This window comes from Ooceraea biroi, chromosome 14 (assembly GCF_003672135.1).
Source record: "Ooceraea biroi isolate clonal line C1 chromosome 14, Obir_v5.4, whole genome shotgun sequence".
Lineage (NCBI taxonomy): Eukaryota > Metazoa > Arthropoda > Insecta > Hymenoptera > Formicidae > Ooceraea > Ooceraea biroi.
The window spans coordinates 4,717,421-4,737,354 of NC_039519.1; the positions used below are offsets into that span (position 1 = coordinate 4,717,421).

Consider the following 19,934-nt stretch of genomic DNA (forward strand, 5'->3'; position numbering starts at 1 on the left):
GTTCATTTCGGAACTTTTTCCGTACTGACTGTCAACAAATTTCCGGAGGACATGCATTATCGTGAGTAGCTTTCCACGCGATCTTTCTTAGCAAACGAACTGGCTGAGCAAACTTCGTTGCTTTTCACAGTATGAGAATGTAAGAGTGAGACAGAGATTGTTCGAAGGAAAAGATATATTGAGTTTTCTTTCCGTTTCAGGTATAGAAAATTGAAATTATTACGTAGAGAAAAATGTCTATCGCACTTCGATGGCGTTCAGTAAATTATGAAAGCATATATTTATGACACCGCTAGATTCATTATATTTACGTACATACATATAATATTAGGGGTGTGATTTAGTTTTGAGGGTTTTTTTTGCTCAAAAACGCATGTATTTAAATATGATAATGAATGAATACCTTAATCAAAATATTTTCCTTCGTTTTCAATAACTTTTTCCCATCTTTCTGGCAAGAGATGGATTCCACCACGATAAAATCACTCTTCTTTTCAGTTGATCCATTCGTCGACGAATTTTCGCACTTCTTCCAAATTATCAAAGTGTGTATCCTCTAAAGCGTGTTGCATCCACCGGAACAAATAATAATCGCATGGAGCAATGTCCGGAGAGTACGCGGGGTGCGGTAAGACTTCCCATTCAAGCTCTAATGGTGTTTCTTTCACTGATAACGCAACGTGAGGTCGAGCCTTGTCACGAAGAAGAATCACTTTCCGTCGTTTACTCGCAATTGGTGGTCGTTTTTGATCCAATGCTTGCTTCAACTTGTACAATTGGTGTCGATAACGATCAGCCGTGACAGTCTCATGCGGATTTAACAACTCATAGTACACTATCCCACCAAATACAGAGCATTACTTTTGAACCGTGAATATTGCGTCTCGGAGTGGATGTTGATGGTTCGCCTGGATCCACCCATGATTTTCTGCGTTTCGGATTATCAAAATAGATGCACTTTTCATCCCCAGTAACAATCCGAGACAAAAGACTCTTCTTTTTTTGCCTGGCGATCAACGAAATGCAAATGTTCAACCGGTTCGCAATGGCACTTTTCGATAATTGATGTCGAACCCATTTCCCTTCTTTCTGAATTTTTCCCATTTCATGTAAATGTTTCGTAACTGTTGGACGATCAACATTTAATGCTCTGGCAAGTTCTGAAGTGGATCGTGTTGGATTTTCGTGCAATAATGCTTGGAAATCTGCATTTTCAAGCTTGCTTGGTTGTCCCAAGCGTTCTTTGTCCTTCACATCAGTATCACCACTTTTAAAGCGTCTAAACCAGTATTCACACGTCTTAATTGATGGGGCAGAATCACCATAAGTTTCCACAAGAATTCTATAACCGTCAGCCGCAGTTTTCTTTTGATTAAAAAACAAAAGCAACGCATGTCGAAAATGCTGTTTCGGAAGTTGCATTTTTACGATGATACAAACACGACTGTTATCGCATCTATTGCTATAATGCTACTAAATGTCATGGATAATGTTAACACTGTAAGAAAGAACAGTTATCGGAAACAGCTATTGGGACAAACTGACACTACAGCCATCTGTTGCAAAACTCTTAAAACTATTAGGGGTGTGATTTAGTTTTGAGGGTTTTTTTGCTCAAAAACGCATGTATTTGAATATGATAATGAATGAATACCTTAATCCAAATATTTTCCTTCGTTTTCAATAACTTTTTCCCATCTTTCTGGCAAGGGATGGATTCCACCACGATAAAATCACTCTTCTTTTCAGTTGATCCATTCGTCGACGAATTTTCGCACTTCTTCCAAATTATCAAAGTGTGTATCCTCTAAAGCGTGTTGCATTCACCGGAACAAATAATAATCGCATGGAGCAATATCCGGAGAGTACGCGGGGTGCGGTAAGACTTCCCATTCAAGCTCTAATGGTGTTTGTTTCACTGATAACGCAACGTGAGGTCGAGCCTTGTCACGAAGAAGAATCACTTTCCGTCGTTTACTCGCAATTGGTGGTCGTTTTTGGTCCAATGCTTGCTTCAACTTGTACAATTGGTGTCGATAACGATCAGCCGTGACAGTCTCATGCGGATTTAACAACTCATAGTACACTATCCCACCAAATACAGAGCATTACTTTTGAACCGTGAATATTGCGTCTCGGAGTGGATGTTGATGGTTCGCCTGGATCCACCCATGATTTTTTGCGTTTCGGATTATCAAAATAGATGCACTTTTCATCCCCAGTAACAATCCGAGACAAAAGACTCTTCTTTTTTTGCCTGGCGATCAACGAAATGCAAATGTTCAACCGGTTCGCAATGGCACTTTTCGATAATTGATGTCGAACCCATTTCCCTTCTTTCTGAATTTTTCCCATTTCATGTAAATGTTTCGTAACTGTTGGACGATCAACATTTAATGCTCTGGCAAGTTCTGAAGTGGATCGTGTTGGATTTTCGTGCAATAATGCTTGGAAATCTGCATTTTCAAGCTTGCTTGGTTGTCCCGAGCGTTCTTTGTCCTTCACATCAGTATCACCACTTTTAAAGCGTCTAAACCAGTATTCACACGTCTTAATTGATGGGGCAGAATCACCATAAGTCTCCACAAGAATTCTATAACCGTCAGCCGCAGTTTTCTTTTGATTAAAAAACAAAAGCAACGCATGTCGAAAATGCTGTTTCGGAAGTTGCATTTTTACGATGATACAAACACGACTGTTATCGCATCTATTGCTATAATGCTACTAAATGTCATGGATAATGTTAACACTGTAAGAAAGAACAGTTATCGGAAACAGCTATTGGGACAAACTGACACTACAGCCATCTGTTGCAAAACTCTTAAAACTATTAGGGGTGTGATTTAGTTTTGAGGGTTTTTTTGCTCAAAAACGCATGTATTTGAATATGATAATGAATGAATACCTTAATCCAAATATTTTCCTTCGTTTTCAATAACTTTTTCCCATCTTTCTGGCAAGGGATGGATTCCACCACGATAAAATCACTCTTCTTTTCAGTTGATCCATTCGTCGACGAATTTTCGCACTTCTTCCAAATTATCAAAGTGTGTATCCTCTAAAGCGTGTTGCATTCACCGGAACAAATAATAATCGCATGGAGCAATGTCCGGAGAGTACGCGGGGTGCGGTAAGACTTCCCATTCAAGCTCTAATGGTGTTTGTTTCACTGATAACGCAACGTGAGGTCGAGCCTTGTCACGAAGAAGAATCACTTTCCGTCGTTTACTCGCAATTGGTGGTCGTTTTTGATCCAATGCTTGCTTCAACTTGTACAATTGGTGTCGATAACGATCAGCCGTGACAGTCTCATGCGGATTTAACAACTCATAGTACACTATCCCACCAAATACAGAGCATTACTTTTGAACCGTCAATATTGCGTCTCGGAGTGGATGTTGATGGTTCGCCTGGATCCACCCATGATTTTCTGCGTTTCGGATTATCAAAATAGATGCACTTTTCATCCCCAATAACAATCCGAGACAAAAGACTCTTCTTTTTTTGCCTGGCGATCAACGAAATGCAAATGTTCAACCGGTTCGCAATGGCACTTTTCGATAATTGATGTCGAACCCATTTCCCTTCTTTCTGAATTTTTCCCATTTCATGTAAATGTTTCGTAACTGTTGGACGATCAACATTTAATGCTCTGGCAAGTTCTGAAGTGGATCGTGTTGGATTTTCGTGCAATAATGCTTGGAAATCTGCATTTTCAAGCTTGCTTGGTTGTCCCGAGCGTTCTTTGTCCTTCACATCAGTATCACCACTTTTAAAGCGTCTAAACCAGTATTCACACGTCTTAATTGATGGGGCAGAATCACCATAAGTTTCCACAAGAATTCTATAACCGTCAGCCGCAGTTTTCTTTTGATTAAAAAACAAAAGCAACGCATGTCGAAAATGCTGTTTCGGAAGTTGCATTTTTACGATGATACAAACACGACTGTTATCGCATCTATTGCTATAATGCTACTAAATGTCATGGATAATGTTAACACTGTAAGAAACAACAGTTATCGGAAACAGCTATTGGAACAAACTGACACTACAGCCATCTGTTGCAAAACCCTCAAAACTAAATCACACTCCTAATATTATAATCTGTTGTTCTAAAAACATATTATATAATAATATGCTCCATGTAACAATTAATATCAATTTCTACCAATGGTATACTTCAAAACAACGAGATATTTATTTTAATTCTTTTTATAAAAGTTTTTATGCATGTTTATAATATTATTTGTGAATAAATGTTTGAAAGATGTTTATTTGCTTTCTAATGTTGCAGTTGCAGAAGTTTATTTTATTAGCACAGACTAACATTTACATTATCTCGCAGACAATGTTCCCATTGCATGATGATGTCAGCAAGTCGATACATCAGCCAGTTAATATCTGCCAATATTCGCCAGTTTCCTACCGCGTATTAGATTAATTGATAAAAATAGCACGTGCATTACGCGCGCGCGCACACACACATAGACACTACATCTAACTCACGAACGCGTAGGCTCAATCATAGATCTCGTTACAGTTCGGAATCCCGCGAATTACGACGGGAACCGGAAATCTCATCTGATCGAGGTAACCGTGCCGAGAAATTCATCTCGCTGGTCCGCTCCACAAAGTGGTGCTTCGTCGAGGATATTTCATCCTGAAACTAGCTGGCACCCTCCATCCACCTTTCTGTCTGCCCGCTACGCCTCGCCCTTCCCGCGAAACTCTCAACCGAGCAGACGATCAATTAGAAAAGTTAAATTACTTTCTGAAATAAATTATTTACTAATCCGCGGGTGACGCTCCCTTTCGTCTCCTCTCCATCTCCTTTTTCACTTTACGATTCACCGGTCCTCTCCAAACCGTCCGTACCTGTCAACGAACGTCAATTATCATCATCATGCGACGTCTTATGTTAAAAGTCCGTTTCGAAGAATCTATTTCAGTGACAGTGGTACAATGCAAGATGAATAACGAACAATTATTTTGCAGAACTAATGGCTGCAGGTCGTATGATTTGAAACAATGAAGAAATGATCGTGACATGAATGAAGACAATTCTTAACGGCTAAAAATGGGGCAAAATTGCGTCCCTCACATGCTGCGGAGGGGTAAGTGCGCAACCTGTTGTTCGGGCAGGTAGGTCGCGAATACCTGCCCGCCATCCGATTGCGTTACACGACCCACGAGGGTTTCCAGCGAATGGAAATGTGTCAGCGTGCAGGCAATATCGGGAGCTATCGGATAACATGTCGGAACGTCTCCTTCTTGGCGAACCGATTCTGACGGATTAAGGTCGCCCGGTGTACATATACACGTTGGCTGGCTGATTAGTTTCCCCAACTACGTCAATGTAGATCCGCGATGGATAGTTGACGTTTCCATTGAAACTAATCGTCGCGTTCGACCGATTATGTATCGAATTATTCGTTCTCGCCATTGTGGAGCTAATATAATGGAATTATATCAACTGCCAAACTAGCGAAAGTTAATGACAGTTATCAGTGGTTCGCCGAAGGTGACTTCATCACGACTTGCTTGAGAAACAGAAGAAATTGGAACTCTCGGCTCATACGCGTCTATTTCGATTTTTATTTGTACTTTTTGAGTTTCCAGAGAAAGATATATGTAAAAATAAATATTCTGCTGTCTAAATTGCGATCTTTGCATTTATCGTGTTTTAATATCCAGGACAAAAAAAATAGACTCGAAAACCCGTAAAAGGGTCATGAAATAAGAGAAGGATTTCTATAGAAAACCAGAGAAAATATCCCGAATTGCATTTGGAAGTTGTATGAGATAAAAGAAGGAGCATTTGCATTCTCGCTTTACAAGATAAAGTATCGCTAACTTGCGCGATGTAAAGCTATAAGTATATACGCTGGCCAATCCATCTAGTCAAAGACACGTAGCGGGATATAAAACGATCTAGGAGATCATACATATAAGTCGAAACACACAGCGGCGTCGTATGAAGTATTTATATCAGCGGTTCTCAAATTTTTCTAGTTACGGAAAAGAAAGAGTACAATAATTTTATACACGTATATCTCATTAAATTAATTTTCGCCACACGCGTCTAAATTTGAACAAATCGCATTTAATCGCATGGATTTTCGACATTTTTGTAGATTTACAGATTAGAAGGATATAAATAAATCCAAGCTTCCGGTATCACCTCCGTTAATTACACATTAACTTCACGTAAACTTTCATTATTTTCAAATAATTTACAACTTTTAATTAAAGCTTAAGAGTATAGCGATGTGTAATTTAAAATATTGAAAAAAGTATGACGTTCTAATATCACTTTACAGGAAACTCGATGAAGATGAAGCGATAACTTAAAATATCTTGTACCTAATGCTTCATACGACGACACAGTTTTCTCTGTTACGAAACAATTTCTATTTGAGAACCGTCAATTCATACGAGAGACTGCACGGTCGCTTACTGCATGTATGGATCACTTTGGATTTATAGCGTTATCCGTATGTCTAGCGGTGCCTTCTCTGAAGGCACAGTCCGCGCCAAAGGATCATAAGTTTTTATCCTCCGGCATTCAGACCGAAATTCTTCGTTCGTCCTGCATACGTGTGTATATATATGTGTGTATATGTGTGAGTGTGTGTATCGCGAGTCTCTTATTTCTCATATAGGGTTTACCTGACGTCGGCGAAATTTCAGGTTTTACTACTAGCGCAGCGTCTTCGATTAACACAAACTCGATATCCGCTTGCTGAGAAACACGAGCGATATAATTCACAATTATTCCAGTGTTTACAGTGTAAAGAGATAGTTTTAAAAAGATATTTAAATTTCATAATTGTATATGAATTGTTCAAAGAATGGTCATTAAGATAACATACAAATCTCTTAATTGATTCGTCACATCGTTGCAATCTCTTTTTAGATACTGTAACATGTTCATTGATGAGCTTAATTTTCTGGATCGCGAATTAAATTATCAAATTGTAATCGATAGTCGTGAGCAAAGTGATTAAAAGTAATCAATGGAAGTAGCACACATTAAACGCCAGCGATAAACGCGTGTCTCCCCGTAGCGAGTAAGAATTTATAATGACCGGATCCGGATTTGTGCGATTGGCGGCTCAATTATCTACCATTTTAAACGTCGCACGTGACAGCCTTTGTATATATTAATTCGCGTCTGTGTTTGCTTGTCGAGCTACGGGCAAAGCTATCCGGAGTTCAGAAACCGCAAGCTGCTTCCTGCAAGCTACTCGGAGTCTGATGCGCGGAGAGCGTTATAGCCCGGCTTACAACCGCAGTAACTGTGTCGTGCTCCGTAACACGGTGGCTTTGTTAAAAGTCAGGTGTTTACACTCGAGTCTCACATACAGCCTCAAAAGATCGATTAAATGATCTCTCACCTGCAAGCTCCATCGACGAAAAGCGGATCCAAGCGAGTGATCAAGAATCCTGAAATACATCGCAGAAATCTCGTAGGAACGGATGGATGAAGGAGAGATACTCGGACTGGATGGAACTTCGATTTAAGGGGGGAGCCTGCTTTAGAACGCTGAAAATAAGGTATATTTTACGAATTGTTTTTGGAGAAACTATACAGCGGATCATTATAAAACTTTTATGCATTTATTAGTACATGTTTAAAGATAAAAAAAATATTTTTGATTTGAATATATCGCCTGTAGAGGTCGTCCTGGAGAAATCTTAGTGCAGCCGCGTCGCCGGCATTGCAAATTGGTGAGCATTCTCCTGCCTCCAAATTTCGTCTAAACTGAAAAATTGAAATATGTTCTCGTTATTTATGAATTCCCATCGTCGATGAACCAAAGAGAGAAGAAAAAAGTTGAAAAGTGCCAAAATGGTGGAGCTTAGAACACAAAAGTACGATTTTTAGGCAAAGTTTTTGAACTTTTTCATGCAAAAGTAATTGTTTAACTTAATGTTTTTATGAATATTAAAGGTTCATCGACGATGGGAATTCATAAATAACGAGAAAATATTTCAATTTTTCAGTTTGGATGAAATTTGGAGGCAGGAGAATGCTCACCAATTTACAATGCATTTATTAGTACATGTTTAAAGATAAAAAAATTATTTTTTTATTTGAATATATCGCATGTAGAGGTCGTCCTGGAGAAATCTTAGTGCAGCCGCGTCGCCGGCATTGCAAATTGGTGAGCATTCTCCTGCCTCCAAATTTCGTCTAAACTGAAAAATTGAAATATGTTCTCGTTATTTATGAATTCCCATCGTCGATGAACCAAAGAGAGAAGAAAAAAGTTGAAAAGTGCCAAAATGGTGGAGCTTAGAACACAAAAGTACGATTTTTAGGCAAAGTTTTTGAACTTTTTCATGCAAAAATAATTGTTTAACTTAATGTTTTTATGAATATTAAAGGTTCATCGACGATGGGAATTCATAAATAACGAGAAAATATTTCAATTTTTCAGTTTGGATGAAATTTGGAGGCAGGAGAATGCTCACCAATTTACAATGCCTCCAGGACGACCTCTACAGGCGATATATTCAAATAAAAAAATAATTTTTTTTATCTTTAAACATGTACTAATAAATGCATCAAAGTTTTATAATGATCCGCTGTATAGTTTCTCCAAAAAACTTCGTAAAATTATACCTTATTTTCAACGTTCTAAAGCAGGCTCCCCCCTTAACAGAAATTATTTGAAATTATATTTAAATGTCGATCAGAAGCATAATAGAAGGAACGGTGATACGTGGTATAAGAATATCTTGGCATAAAATCCACGATCTACGAACGTTGCGACCGAGTTGGAAATAGAAGTTTACGTAATTTTTATACGTGTAGAAAATTCGTTACGTTAATTATATCGCGGACAACTCGATACGTGTCTTTTTTATATAGCACGCAAGACGTTAGAGTATCCACAAATTAACAGATTGACAACTGCATATTGTATGTAGCTCACCAATCAAAATTAAATTTTAATTAATCTTTGATAGCTACACATTTCATTTCTTGAAACAAATATACATATAATAATGCAGTTTTTTGTACAAGTTATCTTTATCATTTATTAATTATATATTGTACCTATATTGTCAAAACGCGCGATACACAATTAAAAAACAAATTTAAAAAACCTCGACAAGATAAGAGACGATTTAAAGGGTGGAGCAGGGGGGAAAAATGGTTCACTGCCGAAATTCCGAAGAATGGGAGGAACTTTTGGCACACGGAGTAATTGAGAAATATATATTCAAAATTATTCCAAGTGTTTTTCTTACCCAGAGCCCCACCGTGTTGCAGCTGCGCAAGAGTTACGATATTGGTGTCGTGGTTACGCGCCGCGTATATATACGTCGTGGCTTAGTAGACGAGAATTTAGGGCTATCTTACTCGCGAGATACGAGATAAACAAAGTAGAACGTGTACATATGTGTATGTGTGTGTGTTATATGTATCATGTGTGTGTTGGTATATGCATGTGTATATATGTTGTGTGCGCGCTCACGTACACGATATCGTGTGTGTGTGTGTGTGTAGTGTAAAAACGACTGTGAGACGGGCTGGAATTGATTCTGAAACTGATTATCGATTATGTCACATAATTCATTTTATTTGAAACCTCTCTCTCTTTCTCTCTCTCTCTCCCTCTCTTTCGCTCTCTCTATCTCTCTCTCTTTTTCTTTTTTTTCTTTCTATATCTCTTCGATAGTCGGTCGGATCGAAGTATCGGTAATATAGCGCGTCTCCCATTGTTGCCGAGCAATGCTGATAATGATTATTAATATTATGTATTGTGCTACTTGTATAGAAGAAGCAGATTTTTTCATATTTTAATAATGCCGTTAGTCAATGCAACATGCTTTGTAATCGAAAAATGTATTTTCGATTGTAATTGTAAACTTCAATCAATTTTATTCTCTATTCTCATGTTAAAAATAATAAATAATTACTATTTAATCTTTTATTTAATTAAAAATGTATTATGTATATATTATATGTGTATGTATAATAATTTTATTATTGCATATAAACGATGTCTCAAATCTAATGTATCACTTGTTAATAGCACACTTCTTTTATTATTTCGGAACAAAAATGCTATTATTATTTACATTTGCTATTATTATTTTACATTTGCTACTGCATCATACACATATAAAGAAATTGTACAATGCAATCAATTTTTAATATTATCGATTCAAAAGCAATTAGCCTCCATTTAATCATTATTTTTAATATTATTATTATTTTAATACAATTTCTGTATGATGCAGTAGCAAATGTATCATCGGATGAATAAAGTTCTTTATACGGAAAAGAATATTAAAATCAATATCAATCAATAAATTTTGGAAGTCTAAAGACATTTTTATTGTTGCACAATGCATCATGTCTGAACGCGCAAATTTTAGATAATCTAATTTCTAAGTAAACTTTAAATATTTTTTATTTGAAAACTATTACAACCTCGATATTTTGGGATTAGAATCTTCGTCTCCAAATGATCTCAAGAGTATGCTATTAACAAGCAGTGTGTCAGATTTGGAACATTCTGCGTATTGATTACGATGTAAATAAAATTAATGTCATAAATATGATAATACAAAAGAGAAATGATCTATAGTGACTTTTAATGCGTATAATTATTATTATTGTTTAAGACTCAAAAGAAATTTATTAGTTATTAAAATTTGTGTGACACTATTAAATTAAATTAATTAATTTAAAAGATTTGATTCTTCATTCAATCTGCTTCTTAGCATACATCTTTCTTTGTTATCGAATATATGTCAGCATGACGGTAACAGCGGGACCAGTTTCGGTCTGCCTTTTTATCCTGAAAATATAATTAAATGTAATTTTTGGCGTCAACATGCAGGCAGGTGCGTTTCGTTCGTTCTCTTTTCCTCATGCAGCTTGGTGCTTGAGCTAAAGGCAATCGTCAGACGCTCATTGATCACTCATTCCGTGAGGCAGAGAGGATGAAATTCGATGAAATGATCGCTATTTATTACCGATCAAGTAAAATTGAGAATCGCAATGAACTTCAATCTACCAACAGTCAATCGCATTCACCAAGAAACAGAAATCTGATTCGATTAATCGTGCTCACAGTCGTTATTTCGAGGTAAATTAGGTGAATCATTCGAGTCGATCAATAATTAACTTATGAATTTGCTTGTAAGAGTTTCATATTGTGAACGCAAAAAGAAATATTTGTTTATTTGTATGTATATCTCTTTTTTTCTTTTTAAAAGAAATAACAGCAATGTAGTATTTTTAAGGAATAATAGGAAATTTTGAGCTAGAGGTTTGTGAATTTAATTGTATCTTATGATCGTAAAAATATATTAAGTCGCGCATTGATGACAGAGATGATGATGATGAGAGAAACGTAGATTGCGTGCATGTGCAATGACCAGTGGTGTACCTATAGAGCTAGCTTAAGTGTCGTGTGCGTATATTATTCACGCGTGAGCTATGTACATTGTAGCTGATCTCCTAACCATTCGCAAGAAAAAGGACTGGTGGAAAGGACTTTTGATACGACTTTTGATTTAAGAAGAATTAAATATTTAGAACATTAACCTCTCAATTAATTTAAAACTTAACTATCGAGAGTTATATTTATATGACATAATTATATAATATAACATAATTATAATTGTTTATAAAATACCAATTAAATTTTGTACACATTTCAGATTTATGTAATAATTTTAATTACACTGTTTTTGCTATATTCTATTCTTGGTAATTGTTTCATAACTAATTATATAAAATAAAGTAAAAAATATATACGTGGAATTACAAGTTAATATTCGCTAATAAATAAATGTACTGAGTAAATGCTATGTACAGTAGCGACTCAAAGCAATTTCTTTTTATTGTCGTAGAGATTTTCATAAATTCACCGAAAATCTCGTGTCGTATCAACTATCCTTTCCACTAGCTGCGTGTCTCGATAGAAAACTAAGGAGAATAGCAGAAGGAAGTAATAAAGTTGGACATAAAATCAGAATCAGAACAGAATAGATATATTCGAATATTGAAGCATTCGAATACTCTCGTGACTTCCTCGCATGTCTTATATATGTACAAAATTGTCGACGTTCTGTATTAAAAACTAGGTTACTATTCTGATTTATGTAAATCTGAAATAAAAATAATGATAGATATAATAAGAAATGCTATTCCATATATAGTTGATTAATCATTGTAATGTAGAAATAATTCTAAAAAGATTACTTATTAAGTAAAATATACTAATGACCAAACCGATATTTAACTTTAGTAAATGATTTTCATGATTAAAACAGATAAAATATTTTTAGTTTAGAAATCTCGAAATTGCGTTATTTGCCTTCATTTAAATAGAGAGAGATATCTGTATTTTCAGAAAATAAAATTATCTTGAAATTTAAGTACATTGCGTATTATACAATTATCTTCATAATATTTTTAAATCAAGTACATACATAATCAAATACATACATGCATATAAATTAAATTCTTTCATTTTCGAATATTATCTATATTGATACCAAGTAAAAAGTAAAAAGGAAGAAATAAGAAGTAAGGAAAGGAAAAAGACAATGAAAAAATAAAATAAGTAAAAGAGAGAAAAGAAGATAAAAGAGGAGAAGAAGAAAAAGAAGAAAAGGAGAAGAAGAAGAAGAAGACGGTGCTCTGGTGATCACTCCTCTCTAAGAAGCTAAGTTCTCGCGTGAAAGTTAGCCAATTAGGTATATACAAGTGCGTGTCCGGGCCAATCAAACGAGAGCTCGCGAGCTGAGCTCTCAGCTTCATCTCTTTCATTTGCTGATTTTTTCAAGCTTTGGATACTGAGGCTTACCAGGTGGGACTCTGGGCTGGTGAAGGTGACCAAAGTGCCGTGGAGTCGCCTCACACCTATCGTCGCTCCAGCCTTCTTTAAAATGGCAGTCCAATAGCGTGCGTTGGCCCAAGTTCGACCACGTGTGGGCGCACGAGGGTCAGCAACATTGAGAATCGATTTTAGAATGGTCGGCGTCGCATAAATGCGCGACATATACGCTCGTTGGTGCATGGTTTTTTAACCGCCCTTTTAACCGGCTTTATTTTAGCCGGTTTTATCTTAGAAAAGTGCTCTTCCATTTACATTAATAATAATATTTATTGCAGCATAAGTTTAAAACAAGAAAACTATATACATATTATATAAAATATATTATATGTTATGTATATATTTTATTCAGCAATACATATATGTATAATACAATTTGCGAAACACCACCAATCGAGAGCTTTGAACAACGAGTATTATTGTTACGATCGTAACGTGAGTCTGCTTAAGAAATTGTCACAGTAATAAAATAAATTTCATATTTATGCATGTGATTATATACACTGATTACACCGAAGCTGAAACTCAATTTTCTTATTTCCCATTTGCGTCTTACTATTATTTCCTTGACGTGAGGGAAAATTGCGAACTCGGAGAATTTATTTTGGCATGAGCGGCACTTTCAATATTCGTTCTTTCCTACCAATTTGTCTCCCGCCGCGTTTCGATGAATTTCCCGTACGCGTATTCATTTTTCGACACGAGGAAGGAAACCAGGACGCGTGACAGACAGCGACATTGACAATCGATTTCGGAAATTCATTTCCACGAAGACTTATGAGATCCTCGTAATTTCCTAGCAGCTCCACATTCGCGCGGAGGATTGATTTTCGTGCCATTCCGTTTTGACTGACGCGATATCTTATCTTACCTTCCTGAGCGTTCTATTAAATCTCGCGATTCAAATGGGGCAGGAGCAGTAAAAGAAAGCGGCTGTTTAACATTTATTCTTCTACCTAAACTTTCAATATTAACTTCTTACTTTGTGCGGAGTCGAATGCTAAACCCGTTGATTGCCAAGTTGTTGCGAATGAATGAATTGCGAACGAGACGATAAAGTTTTATTCGCAAGAAGTAAAAGCAAGTACGACTTTTAACAGTAGTTTAAGAACATCCGTTGTCGAGCACATCCCTGGCGGATAAATCCTTGGAGATATCTCGCAGTGTAACTTTCTTGAGATTCCGTTTTTAGGAAGGGTTTACGTACTAACATTTGCGAACCATGCACTTGTCTTCCATTAAAAAATAAGCACATCTTGAGCGAACATTTTCAGGTATTCCACGAAGTCACTTTATTATTAATCACTCACATATTTAAGGAAAAACTGTTTGAAATAAAATGAAATCTGTTATTAGAAAAATATTTGTGTCCTAAGGTGATGAAAGATGATTTTAAATTGAACTTTAAAGTTTTATTATTTAAGTTTCCAAATACTATTTATATTATAAATTATCGGTTTTCTATGATTTCATAATTATATATTTTTAAAATATGAAACAGACATATGACATATTTTTTATTTTGTTTATCTTTTAACAGAAAATATCTGAAATACACAGAATACGTCATTTAAGCATAATTATTTCTTTTTTAAATTATTTTTAAGCTTATTCAAAAATTGTTTTTATAAATTGGAAGAAGAAATTTAATTTCTTAGAACATTTTAACACTATTAAACTTGGAACAGTTTTGCATTATTAAAGCTTTGCTAGAAATCTTTTTAACAAAATCGTTCTAACGTAGTTTCAAAAGTCTGATTCACACGTGTGAAAGAATATTGCATTTTCAATTAAATATCTTGTACAGCTAGAAGAGTTGGAAGTTAGATTATATATAATCACATAAAGTTATAAAAATTCAAAGTGAATTAAATCCATACATATATTATACATGCTGCAAATAAAACCGCAAATATTTCTCATGATTCACAGATTTCTGTGACGAAAAGTTAGGAGATTATTTTCTTTATGGATTTCACGTCGCAAAATAGTGAAAGCAAAGAAGAAGCGGCTTCAAACCACATAGAGAATACTTTGTTAAACATTTTTACTGCCGTTGCAAGCGCGGCAAGTACTTAGCCCCCTTTCTAAACAACCTTTTGTAGGGCGAGCGCGCAACGAGCCGTTTCCGGAACGAAACGAGTATAAGGCGCATCGTTAAACACGTCGCGGCTTATAATGCGTCACTTTAAGACGAGAATTATCTTTCGGGCGGTGTAACGAGAGGAGTAAGTCGCTGAAAGTCCCTGTGGCAGGGGTGTCGTGTCGGCGCATCGTGCCTGAGCATTAAGGCTCGTCATAAATATGAGGAGACACGCGTTCGTCTTGAATACCCGTAAAACTTCCACAGCGAGCCACAGAATTCGCGCGGGACGAAATTAGAACTCCGCGCAATTACGCTGGCATGAGTAAATTCACCGACAAATAAAAAAGAGAGTAGAAAAGAAATAAATAAACGACGATACGCCTTGCTTGAGTCGTAAATAAGAAAGAATTCGAGTTTGCGGTCCGCTGCATCGGGAATTAGTTTCACGCTCCGATGGAGGTGTATCGGTGCTCCGATACAGCATGAGAATACCTTCAAGTAATGAGACTTTTAATTCATCAGGCCGCAGTAATAATAAGATGGCGGTCACGGTCATCTAAATGTGAAGCTAAATCTGCGCCTTTAACAAATAATGTCGAGCGACAAATGTGAGAATGCGGCACACGTGCGCAATAATGAAGATCGGAATAACAATAATGACATCGGCGTCGAGATTTCCGTGACGGAGCAGACGAAGTGGTACTAGAATCAGGATGTGAAATGAATCACATCTTAAAATAAACTGACGGCAAATTATCAGGGAGGTCCAGAATCGGATCTAAGTGCACGGGAAATACCCTTGGTATACCGCGACGGAATAAAATCCAGCTGCGCCAGGATTTAATATCGCGGCCATCTCTCGCCGAGACGCTTTCGAGACGTCACGTAAGCTCGAGCTGCTCGAGGCTTAGCGATTTCGTGACAGATTATGCCGGATTATTCGACGAGCACGCGCGCGTATAAGAAAATATACCTTGATCCGACGACTTAACCCAGATACCAGCCAATTTTGCGCAAAGTCTTTAGGAAATTTCGCTACACGTTTCTTCCGCCCGTCGATTCTTCACGAAAGTCCCGAAACTGACGGGCCACGAGCGTACCAGGTGGAAATGCATTTGCATCGATTTCTTCATCAATTAAATGCAAGACATTTCAACGTAATTGCAGCCAACGCGATTGTCCCATATCGACGTTTCGAACACATGCTCGACATTACAAAATTAACATCGCGGAATGTTTAATCGTGAAGAGGAGCGGTCGTATTTTGTGGCGAAATTAGATACACTTGTTCATACATTCGAACAAATGATTGCGCGATGTGTTTGACAAGGCCACGAAACGTAGTTAGCCCAGAAGTTAATTATTATGCAACCTGTAAACATCACACTAGCTCTTATTAATTCGTGGGAGTCGGTTGCCTCGCGGAGAGAAGTTCATTCAGTTAATTAAAGCAGCACCGAAAACGGCTGGCGCGTTAATTAAAAGGCGGAAGGGTGTCTTACAACCGTCCCGATTGCTGGCGCTGTGAAGCAGAAGAGAGGAGACTCGGCTGCGAGTATTTCAAGCAGGATCAAGTCACTCCACGGTGTAAAGTGGAGCGTAAGAAACAAATAGCGCGATACGAAATTAAGTATATTTCTGACAGCAAGATGCGAAGAATTAATTTACCGATCTCGAACGTTAACGCTGATCTACATTGTACACAAAATTTGTCGTGTTTTATTGCAAAGAATTTTCTCTGACGCCGCGGACTGAAGGAAACGCGGCTTTTCCCGGCGTTATTGATTTGCGCATTGAAATTGTTGATTGGGGGCAAACTTAGAATTTCATCGAAAATCGTTGCACTCGAGCAAGCTGCGCGTGAAATTTACGAGTGCGGCCTGGATACACCCTCCGGCGAAATCGTGACTCGTAACTCTTGATCGCGCGTGTCGCGGGGTAACGATCGGGGTGAACCGCCCTTGCACAATGCGCGCAATGATGTAATTACTTAAAAAGAGCAGCGTGACCCATGAAAATGTGGCGTTTGCACATTACTCGGCTGACTTGCAGTCTCGAATATAACGAGTCATGCTGTAATCTTAATATGTAGTAATCGCTGCAACGTTACTAGTAATCGGTTTGATCTGCCGTGCTTGTTAAAGAAATAATATTTAATTTTTATTATTTAATACACACTGAATATATCTTTTAAAAACAATAATTTAATCATTTGCATAGTTATCCGTATCTCTGAAAAAGCAAGCAAAACTTTTGAAATTAACTTGAACAGTGGATCTCCCCTTTGCAATAACTTATTTTTTAAAAAAGTCGATGCGAAACTTAGTTACGAGATAAAATTTTTCGGCGATGCCGAAACTTCGATACACACAGCAAGAGTGAAATATAAGAATCAGCCTATCGTGCGCACCGTGCAGGAACTTGCGAAGAGATAAAAGAGAAAAGTGTATGCGTGTGGAAGCGAAGAAAGAGAACAGAAGAGAGCAATCAGGTAGCAGGTGAGACGAGCTGTGGTATATCCACGCTATTCTTTACCAACGCTTTTCCCTGCGATGCAACCCCGCTGCGTCGTTCACGCTTTCTCGTCCATTTATCCTCGCAGTGCACTCCGCGCTCGGTCCCGACAATGTTTTATTTAGCAGGGCGTATATTTTCCAGCCGGCTGAGATTCGTCGTCCATCCGGACGAAAATGTTTCGGGAGCGAAAAGGCGCGAGCGAGGCGGCAAGTGGGAAAAAAGGACGAGGGGCAGCGAAGGGCTAATCTCGTTGAATAACGACGACGTTTGCGCCGTTGTAACGCGCGCGAAGTGCTACACGCTCGATTCCCCGTTCCGCGATAGAAATAATACCGTAAATCGCCGGGCGTGAAACCAAGCGCGTCGCCACGAAAGGATCATAAATACTTGTTCAATTTCTTCGTAACGAGAGTGAGTGCGACGAGGCCCTTGATAGCCGTGCGACTTGATCTCGTCGGGATTAACGACCCATTCGAGCGGAAACGGCTGAGGCTGAGGATCGAAAGCGATACCGCTGGAGCATCCCGAGATCTGGACGTCGAGCATAAGTATTGGGTTGGCCAAAAAGTAATCGCGTTTTTTTAATATAAATAAAAGGCGAATTTTTCATGGGAAACAAAAACTTTATTAAACAATATATTGTCCATTTTGTTTGATTATCTTTTGCCATTTTTCAGGCAACTTCATGATTCCGCGCTCAAAAAAGTTCTTATCTTTTTCAGCAAAAAACAATTCCAACAACGATTTGATATCCTCATCAGCAGTAAAGGTTTTACCATTCAAGGCGTTTTGCAAAGAACGAAACGAATGGTAATCTGATGGTGCCAGGTCTGGCGAATATGGTGGATGTGGTAACATCATGGTAACACATCCCATCCAAGCTGCAACAATTTTTCACGAGTGACCAAACTTGTACGTGGTCTAGCGTTATCATGGTGAAACACAACACCTTTGCGATTCACCAATTCTCGACGTTTCTGTTTGATGGCAATCCAGTTGACGACAGTATACGTCTGAATTAATGGTTTGATTACTTGCAAGCAGCTCGAAATACACAATACCTTTAAAGTCCCACCAGACTGACAGCATAATCTTTCTTTGGTGAATATCTGCTTTTCAAGTGCTTTCAGCAGGTTCGTCACGCTTGCTCCACGATCTTTTTCGTTTGACGTTGTTGTAGACGATCGATTTTTCGTCGCCTGTTATCATCCGTTTCAAAAATGGATCATTTTCCTCACGTTTCAAAAGAGAATCGCGGATGTCAATACGCTTAGTGAGATGAATTTCTTTGAGCTCATGTCGTACCCAAATATCGAGCTTACTAATGTATCCAAGTCGTTTTAAATGGTTCTCAACACTCGATTTCGATACGTTAAGATCCTCAGCAATCTCTCGTGTCATTAAACGCCGATTGGAATCGATCAGTGCCTTTATTTTGTCATCATCAATTTCGATTGGCCTTCCTGAGCGTGGTGCATCTTTCACATTAAAATCTGCAGATCGAAATTTAGTAAACGAATTTTGACACTGCCGCAGTTTAAAGCATCTTCGCCATATATTGGGTTGGCCAAAAAGTAATTGCGTTTTTTTTTATATAAATAAAAGGCGAATTTTTCATGGGAAACAAAAACTTTATTAAACAATATATTGTCCATTTTGTTTGATTATCTTTTGCCATTTTTCAGGCAACTTCAAGATTCCGCGCTCAAAAAAGTTCTTATCTTTTTCAGCAAAAAACAATTCCAACAACGATTTGATATCCTCATCAGCAGTCAAGGTTTTACCATTCAAGGCGTTTTGCAAAGAACGAAACGAATGGTAATCTGATGGTGCCAGGTCTGGCGAATATGGTGGATGTGGTAACATCATGGTAACACATCCCATCCAAGCTGCAACAATTTTTCACGAGTGACCAAACTTGTACGTGGTCTAGCGTTATCATGGTGAAACACAACACCTTTGCGATTCACCAATTCTCGACGTTTCTGTTTGATGGCAATCCAGTTGACGACAGTATACGTCTGAATTAATGGTTTGATTACTTGCAAGCAGCTCGAAATCCACAATACCTTTAAAGTCCCACCAGACTGACAGCATAATCTTTCTTTGGTGAATATCTGCTTTTCAAGTGCTTTCAGCAGGTTCGTCACGCTTGCTCCACGATCTTTTTCGTTTGACGTTGTTGTAGACGATCGATTTTTCGTCGCCTGTTATCATCCGTTTCAAAAATGGATCATTTTCCTCACGTTTCAAAAGAGAATCGCGGATGTCAATACGCTTGGTGAGATGAATTTCTTTGAGCTCATGTCGTACCCAAATATCGAGCTTACTAATGTATCCAAGTCGTTTTAAATGGTTCTCAACACTCGATTTCGATACGTTAAGATCCTCAGCAATCTCTCGTGTCATTAAACGCCGATTGGAATCGATCAGTGCCTTTATTTTGTCATCATCAATTTCGA

At 37.7% G+C, this 19,934-nt stretch overlaps 1 protein-coding gene across 8 annotated transcripts in view; it reads right to left on the minus strand.

Annotated features, from left to right (window-relative positions):
* LOC105284454 (neurexin-1) overlaps nt 1-19,934 on the minus strand; it is a 262,747-nt gene that overhangs the window by 60,217 nt on the left and 182,596 nt on the right. For 5 of the 8 annotated variants that reach the window (XM_026975018.1, XM_026975012.1, XM_026975013.1 and 2 more), the window contains one exon: nt 12,840-12,914. The exons of the other annotated variants lie outside the window; for them this stretch is intronic. In XM_026975018.1, coding sequence (XP_026830819.1) covers nt 12,840-12,914 — 75 coding nt within the window. The remainder of the gene's footprint in view (nt 1-12,839; nt 12,915-19,934) is intronic. 8 annotated transcript variants of the gene reach the window in all.